Source organism: Triticum urartu, chromosome 4A, assembly GCF_056163025.1.
Source record: "Triticum urartu cultivar PI428250 chromosome 4A, HENAU_Tu73, whole genome shotgun sequence".
NCBI classification, from domain to species: domain Eukaryota; kingdom Viridiplantae; phylum Streptophyta; class Magnoliopsida; order Poales; family Poaceae; genus Triticum; species Triticum urartu.
This window is the reverse complement of record NC_141876.1, coordinates 487301902-487310336: the sequence shown is the minus strand read 5'-3', so window position 1 is coordinate 487310336 and position 8435 is coordinate 487301902. Positions and strand designations below refer to the sequence as shown.

Here is an 8435-nt window from a genome sequence, read left to right as displayed (position 1 = left end):
GCATAACGTGCTAATTTACTAAAGTCCTCCACATACTGGCCAACTGTCCGTCCTCCTTGGCACAAGTTGCGAAACTCTCGCTTCTTCATGGCCATAGCTCCTGCTGAAACATGGGCAGTTCGAAAAGCCTGCTGAAACTGGTCCCACGTGACAGTGTCGACAGGGAAAGTGGCTGTGAAATTTTCCCACCATGATGCTGCGGGTCCTTCAAGCTGATGTGCGAAAAACTTCACCTTTTCCGCATCCGTGCATCCTGCTGTGGTCAACTCTCTAGCTGTCTTGCGGAGCCAATCATCTGCTACTATCGGCTCGGTGCTACTGGAAAACACCGGCGGATTTAGCCTAAGAAAACGGGCTAAGTGATCAATGGGTGGTCGTGGTGGTGGTGGGTTGTTGTTGTTGTTCCCCTGATTCTGATTCTGGACTAACAACTGCATCAATGTGTTCTGCTGCTGGATCAACTGGGTGAGCTCCGGTGGAAAGGTAAATCCAGGGTCACGTCTCGGAGCCATCTGAGGTTTCAAAAAAGATGAGATTTAAGAATAGAGGGGGTCTAAAGAGAAAACACTACCCATATGCACATGAGGCAAAAGCAAACAATTCACTTCTTTCAATCAATCAAACAAGGGCATACAATCGATCTAACTATCGCAAAAGTGATCGGACTACTATATTTACATGGTGGACTACTACTACTACTGATGAGGTGGTCTACTAGAAATATTCTTCAGTTGCAGACTCCATTATATCTGCTCCAGCTTCATCAACATAGTCATCATCACTATCGTCTGGATCCGAGTCGGTGTCGTCGATGATGATGTAGTCTTCCGGGCGAATCTCCTTGGGTTCTTCGTCTTCTTCTACTGGTGTAGGGCCTCCCATAAATATTCCGATCTTCTTGATTAGATCATCATTTTTCTCCACTAATACTTTGATTTCCTCTTCATAATCTTCACGTGTAGCCTTGAGTTCTTCCTCCAATTCCTTGATTCTTGTCCTTGCCTTCTTCAGATCTATCATGTCGGCGCACATCTGGTTCTCCTGACGTCGAATGTGCTGGTTTAACTCCTGGATAAAAGTTGCAACTGATCTATCCTTTCTGGTGCTGATCATCTCCCAATGCTCATCTCTGTGCCCACAAATCTGGTAGATAGTATCCTTGAGATCATTGCGGTAGACTTCTCCAATGCGTCCCATGGCGATGTGAGCTGCCATGCTCTTTCCTAGACTCTAAGTTGGTGCATCAAAGGAAAACTCTATGGGCTTAGTGACTGGCATGAACGTCCTTCCTGGAACTTGAACTTGAATCATCCAGCGCTCTTCTTCAGGTAAAGTGGCGTTGTAGGTTCCGGTGAAGCTTGGTACTCCTATGTTCAGGTATCTAGTGACTTCCTTCAAGTGACGTCCAAAGGGTGTATCTTCATCCGGTTGCGTGAACTTGTTCCTTGCATCCGCCATCCTAAAAAAGTAGAAAAGATGAGAAGTCAGAAAGAGAAGAGAGTGAGTAGTGATCTAGGTCTTTAGCTTAGTGGTCGTGTCCTACAGTCAGCGCGTGCCTTGATACCATCTTGTAGCGACCAGACCTCAAACGGTCCAATCTCTGTGCTCCGGTGTCATCCCTGGATCAGTAATGCTGACACCACACAGTACTTGAACGATTTATAACAGAGTAGCAATCACACACTTATTACATCGAGTGTCTCAAAAGAGAACTTATTACAATAAATATGGCTTAAGGCCATCTAATAACGATAACAGCGGAAGGCTTGGAAGATAAGTGAGTTCATCAACTCCAACGGCATCACTAAGTATAGAACCACGACCTAAAAACACCTTAATCGTCGTCTGAAAAGTCTGCAACATTAACGTTGCAACCCGAAATAGGTCAGCACATGGAATATGCTGGTAAAATAACACATAGAGAGTAATGGAATGAAATAGGCTATTCTATATGCATATCTGGCTGGTGGAAAGCTCTATGGTTATAGTTTTGCGTAAAGCCAATTTTTCCCTACTGCAAAGGAATAAATTTTATTTAACTATCATGGTAGTTGTTAAACATTGAGAATGGTTGACAGCATTCTCAATCCCAATTAAGCATCATCATTAAACAAAACCCAACAAAATTAAATTTTAGAGTAACATGTTGAGATTCACATGATAATCCAGGTACTAGATACTCAAGATGTCCATAACCGGGGACACGGCTAATCATTATTAGTTTTTACACTCTGTAGAGGTTTGCACACTTTTCCCCACAAGACTCGATCGCCTCCGTTTGGTTTCTCGCACTACATGGTGTTTGAGAAGACGGATGACCGAGACATAGTCTTTCAGAAGCGCTAGCACCTTACGATCGAGTAGACCATTACACCTACTTTCCCCTACATCTGCTAGTCTACCACTGTAAGAGTTCGCACAACTTAATCAACTATGATAGAGCCCATAATAGCTTGTGGCTGCACACGGAAGTTTCTAGCATGAATAATCTCATGATCCCTTTGAGCCTGGGTGGCGGTTCGTAAAGAAAACAGGCAATCGCTGGAATACCCAGGTGCCTCAATCCACCCAGATGTGTGTCTAAGTTCTCACCTTAAATAAACCATTAATTTAACCATCTCACATCTGTCATGGATACACTCACCCAATCCACGTCTACTAGCATAGCATGGCATAATAAGCAAACGTAGAAGTAACTCCCAAGGGTTTGATAATAACAGGTAATGGGTTCTACCTCATCTACTTCCCAAAACCACAATTTAATTAGATCCTAATCATGCAATGTGTGAGGATTGATCTAATGCAATAAAACTGGGTAAAGGGAAAACATGATCAAAGTGTTACTTGCCTTGCTGATGATCCGGGAAACCTAGCGATTCGAAGTAGCAAGCAGCGCACTTCGGGTACTCTATCGCAAACAAACAAGTATACAATAAGTACTCAACTAATGCACAGGTAAAACTCAAATAAGAGATCTAACCAGAAAGTTCAACTTAAGAACTCCGGTTGGCAAAAAGAATCAAATCGAACGAAGCAACGGAAGACAAACGACAAAAGAAACAGGCTTCGTTTACTATTCTGGATCTAGGGCAATTTTTACAGTGGCAAAAACTTGTTTGAGTTGGTTAAACGGAAAGAGGGTTTCGAGATGAAACTCCAGGCGCTTGAATCGCCTGATTCCGATAAACGAGCGAAAAGTTAGACTAAAACGAAAATCGGATCAGGAATCGCGATCAGAAAAACCGTGAATTTAATCCGAGAAAAAGAAAAACGACAAACGTTCGCTAAAACGAACGAACGGACGAACGCTCGCTAATTAAATAAACCGGAAAAACCGATCTATTTAAAAAAACAGAAACTAAAAAACAAACAAAACCGTCGGAAAACCGAACGGTTTTTTTCGAGAAAAACCGAAGGCGAAAAAGAAAAAAAACTACCTCCGACGACTCCGGCGAATGGCGGCGGCGGTCCGGCGACGGTGGCGGCGTGGGCGGGCGGCGGTGGGGCGGCGCGGGCGGGCGGCGGCGGCCGGCTAGGGTTAGGGTTTTCGGGCGGGGGCGCGGCTGGGCTTGGCCGGGGGCCTCGAGGCGCTTATAAGAGGCCCGGCCAGGAGGAGTCCTGGCCGGTTACAGCCCAAGATTGGTTCGGACTTTTTTTTAAATAATTACGCTCGGAAAAAAACAAAAGGAATACTAAACAGACTCCAAAAATTCCGAAATAAATTTTCCCCGGCTTCTAAAATCAAGCCGCACAGGATGAACATTTATTTGGGGCCTTAATGCAATTTTGAAAAACGCGCATTTTTCCTAAATTCAAATAAAATAGCAAATAAAACCAAAATAAAATCTTATTTGATTTGTTTATTTTGGGAAAGTCGTTTTATTCCCTCTCTCATATTTTTGTAATAGAAATAATTAAAGAGAAAATAAATAAAATCAAATGATCATATTTTCAAAATTTGAGACAACTCAAATATGAAAATAACGAAATCCCCAATTCTCTCCGAGGGTCCTTGAGTTGCGTGAAATTTCTAGGATCAACCAAAATGCAATAAATATGATATGCAATGATGATCTAGTGTATAACATTTCAAATTAAAAATTTGGGATGTTACATTCAATCGCTTGCCCCACCCTTTTGCAGCTTCTCACTCATAGGGTTTTCCCCCTGAAATGGGTTCAATGGGTCAACTCCCTCCTCTCCTCTATAAAAATAGTGGTCATGCTAAATGGTGTGTCCAGTACGTGGATAAATTGCAAAAACATCCTTTGTCAGGGTGACCCGCTCTCGCCTACCTTTTCATCCTTGTTGCCGACATCCTGCAACGTCTGATCATACTAGCTCATAATGATGGCCTTCTTCACCACTCTTTAGACCCCAACCTCCTCCCCACCGTCCTACAATACGTGGATGACACTCTCATCCTGGCAAATGCCTCCTCCAACGGGACCTAGCTCAAACAAATTCTCGATAATTTTGCCAACGTGACTGGCCTCTCTCTCAATTTCCACAAAACAACGTATCTCCCCATCCACCTCTCACCCAACCTAGCCTCTGTAATTAGCAACATCTTGAGATGTGTCATCTCTGCGTTCCCTCAACCTTACCTTGGTCTACCTCCCTCCCCCCACCAAACTACCTTCTCCAGCTTTCCAACCCATCATCCAACACTCTTTAAAACACCTCACTAGATGGGTTGCTCGGTTACTCTCTTGTGGAGCTCGTCTTACCCTAATCTCTTCTGCACTCGACTCAATAGTGCTTTATTTCATGTCAGTTTTCCGTATCACCAAAAAGATCTTAAAACAACTAGACGTGATTCGTAGAGCCTTTTTTTGGGCCGCGGCAAACTGCTCGGGAGCACATTGTCTTATTACTTGGAAAAATGTTTCCAAACCTAAAAAATGGTGGTCTAGGCATAAAACATTTGCTTCTCCAGAATAATTGCTTACTAATGAAGTTTGCTTTCAAACTACTTTAGGGTAAGAGCCTACCTTGGGTAAACTGGTACTATAATAGATACTCCCACTCCATCGCAGATAAACCTACAAACCCCTCGTTTTTTGGAAAGTGGTAAACTCTCAGCTACCTACACTTCAAAATATATCCTTTGTGCTGACAAACAATGGCCTTACTACTTTTTTTGGACCGATAATTGGATCACTCATAAACCTCTAGCCACTGTTTACCCTCACCTCTACTCAACACCAAGTACAATCTCCTCAAGGAGACGATCACTAATGGTTCTATTTGCCCGCGATGTGATGCACCGATGGAGGATGCTACTCACTTGTTTGTCCAGTGCCCGTTTGCAGTTCAGGTCTGGGAGGCCCTACAGCTCGCTGCACCACTCTCGTTTACTGTAATTTGGGATATAACTTTACCAACTGGGCTCGACTACGAAATTTGGCCGTCGGTCGTGCTCACTATTTTGTAGAAAATTTAGGGCTCTAGGAACGCTTCTGTTTTTCGCAATGAAAATCACACGCCTAGAACTACGCTTCTGAAACCTTAGATTCCCTCATAAAAGGGTGGCTGTCGTGTCTTGGCGTCAATACCTTTCCCTGCGCGCTAGCGCTCTCTTGTAACCCTGCCTCTGGCGCTTTGAGCAATATATTCAGGTGGGGATGCTCTCCCCACGGTGATTGTTAAAAGAAAACTTATATTGTTTATCAGAAGAAAAAAAATCTCCTTCACTGTTATTTTTGCCGTGTTTTTTCTCCTTTCACGTGACTGTCCATTCACTAACATCAGCAGTATGTCACACAGCTCGCGTCAATTCATTAACATCAGCAATATGTCACACAGCTTGAAGAAAACGGTAATCATCCATAACTAGTTCACTGAGCATACTCCCTCGGATTATTTAAAAAACTACCGCTAATTCCCTGGCCAATCAAACTACGTATCCGGCTGGACGATAGAGCCACCCGCCAGTCAACTCCTAGTTGCGGTGGCTGCAGCAGAGTGCCTGGACGATGCGCGTGCGGTGCTCCGGGTGGACGCTGATGACGAGCCAGAGGAAGGCGAGGACGCCCGCCCAGACGAGGATGTCCATGGACAGGTGAGTCCTGGGCTGCGACACCACGAAGGTGAGCACAAGGCTGGAGTAGGCCACCACGAACGACCACCGCACGTGCCGCGAGTCCGCCGACATCCGCACCAGCAGGCTCAGCGTCATCACCATCGAGCTCGCGAACCCAGCCCAGCTCGCCGCCATGAACAGCCAGTACCTGCACATCCGGCATGTCAACCGATACTGGCATGGCATGAACGACCGATCGAGTGGTTTTCACGGCGCGCGCGTACCTTGGGCGGTGCAGGTCGCGCATGATGGGGTCGCCGGCGCGGTAAAGCTCCCTGCCGTCCACCGACTTTGTCTCCTGCCAGTACCCGCCGGGGATGTTGGTGCCGAGCTGGTAGGTGAGCGTGGTGATCAGCGTGGCCACCACCAGCAGCGTGTTGGCGTCGTTGCCGACCCAGGTGTTCGGTCCCTGCCCGCCGAGCTGCTGCTGGTTCACGGCCGGCTGGTCGTGAGCCGCTGGTGGCGGCGGGTTCACGGCTGCTGCTGGTGCTTGGTGGCCCATCTCGACGTTGCCCGCCGGCGCCGCGCCTGGGTGAACTATGGGGAGGTGGAGGTCCATGCTCGCTCACTACCCAGTAGGGATCTCGAATCGGAGGAAGGTTCGGTGCTTGGTTGTGGTGACACCTCGATCGGTCGGGGTTGGTTGCGCGGACGATGTGAGTGGCTCAGTGAAGTCGTGTAGGGCAAATATATAGAGTGGAGGTGGAGGAGCTCTGTGCTTCGCCGGGTCAAGTGAAGTCTACGACGCAGTGTTTTGTTATCCCGTAGAAATGACCGCGTCGTTGGCGACCCGTATCTTCTACGAACTCTCTTGACGCCCGCGTTGCCCCTCCCCCGCAAAATCACCCTGCATTTCAGCTGACCGAGTCTTTGGCGACCTGTGTCGTCTGCGTTGACCTGTGGGCTCCAGGAGTTGTTGGGCACTTGGACGTACTACGTGCTCTCTCCAACACCTTTAGGCATCTATGTTGCGCCACCAAATACTCCACCCATGGTTGCCATATAGTCTTCGTATGGATGACTTTGTGGGAAACATTAACCAAGCTGCGGTGCATTATTAAGTGAAAAATAGACTCAAAATTCTTGGTAACCATGTGAGCATAACAAATTCTAACTGGTTATCTCTTTCCAATCTTCGTAAGCTCCTGCTTGTTGTCTTGATAGTCTGACGGACGGGGACATCGGTCAGAACGGAAGATAAGGTTGAGATCACTGAGGATGACATAAGAGCAACTCCAACGGGCCGATCCAAACGAACGGCGATTTCGTCCGTTTTTTGTCCGTTTGAGTCGGCCGCCTGTCCGGCGTCCGTCCTGTTTTTCATATGGGTCGGCAGCACGCCCAACGCGCCGACCCATATGTGCAGGCGTGGCCGGCTGGCCGCCCAATTTTGCATTGCATTCAACATATTGTGAAATAAAAATTTAACAAACAAAATAGTCCGCCCAAATAAATAGTATAGTTACAGGCCAAATAAAAATAAAAATGTTTCACATAGTTTTACAAACGAATAAAAGAAGATACATCTATTGGTTGTCAACATGAGTCCGCATATGCTCAACTAAATCATTTTGCAGTTGCACGTGAGTTTCCCAATCATGCATGTCTTCATGAAACTAAGTGAATTGCTCAAATGTTGCCGCTACTCCATGCTCAGGCACAACATTCTCACCTTGAAACTGAAAACCTTGATCGTACAGACGTTCCGGGCACTCGTCTTCTACGATCAAATTGTGCATGATCACACAAGCAGTCATCACCTCCCATAGTTTCTGCGTGCTCCAAGTATTAGCAGGATACCGAACCCCATCGAGATTGCAAAACACCAAAGGCACGCTCGACATCCTTTCTAGCACTCTCTTGCTCTTGGGCAAATCTTTTCCTTTTCTCTCCAACAGGGTTGGGTATTGTCTTTACAATAGTGGTTCACTGAGGATAGATACCGTCACCCACATAGTACCCTTTGTCGTAGTTGTGGTCGTTGACAGTAAAGTTCGTCGGTGGGCTATTGCCTTCGGCAAGCCTAGCAAACACCGGCGAGCGCTGAAGCACGTTAATATCATTGTGTGATCAAGCCATGCCAAAGAAAGAGTGCCAGATCCAGAGATCTTGAGACGCCACGGCCTCTAGTATGACAGTGCAAGGCCTTTCATGTCCCTTATACTGCCCTTGCCAAGCAGAAGGGCAGTACTTCCACTCCCAGTGCATGCAGTCTATACTCCCAAGCATCCCCGGAAAGCCCCTGCTAGCATTCATCGCCAACAAACGGGTTGTATCTGCAGCTGTCGGCTCTCTCAAGTACTTAGGGCCAAACGCAGCAATCACAGCCTTGCAGAACTTATACAGGGAC

At 46.5% G+C, this 8435-nt stretch overlaps 1 protein-coding gene across 1 annotated transcript; it reads right to left on the bottom strand.

Annotated features, from left to right (window-relative positions):
• Positions 1-5759: 5759 nt before the first annotated feature.
• Positions 5760-6776, bottom strand: LOC125554022 (uncharacterized). The gene is made up of 2 exons (XM_048717650.2): positions 6310-6776; positions 5760-6233 (listed from the first exon to the last, which is right to left on the bottom strand). The coding sequence occupies exons 1-2, from the start codon at positions 6642-6644 to the stop codon at positions 5945-5947; spliced, it is 624 nt and encodes a 207-aa protein (XP_048573607.1). The 5' UTR covers positions 6645-6776; the 3' UTR covers positions 5760-5944.
• Between the last annotated feature and the right edge of the window lie 1659 nt (positions 6777-8435).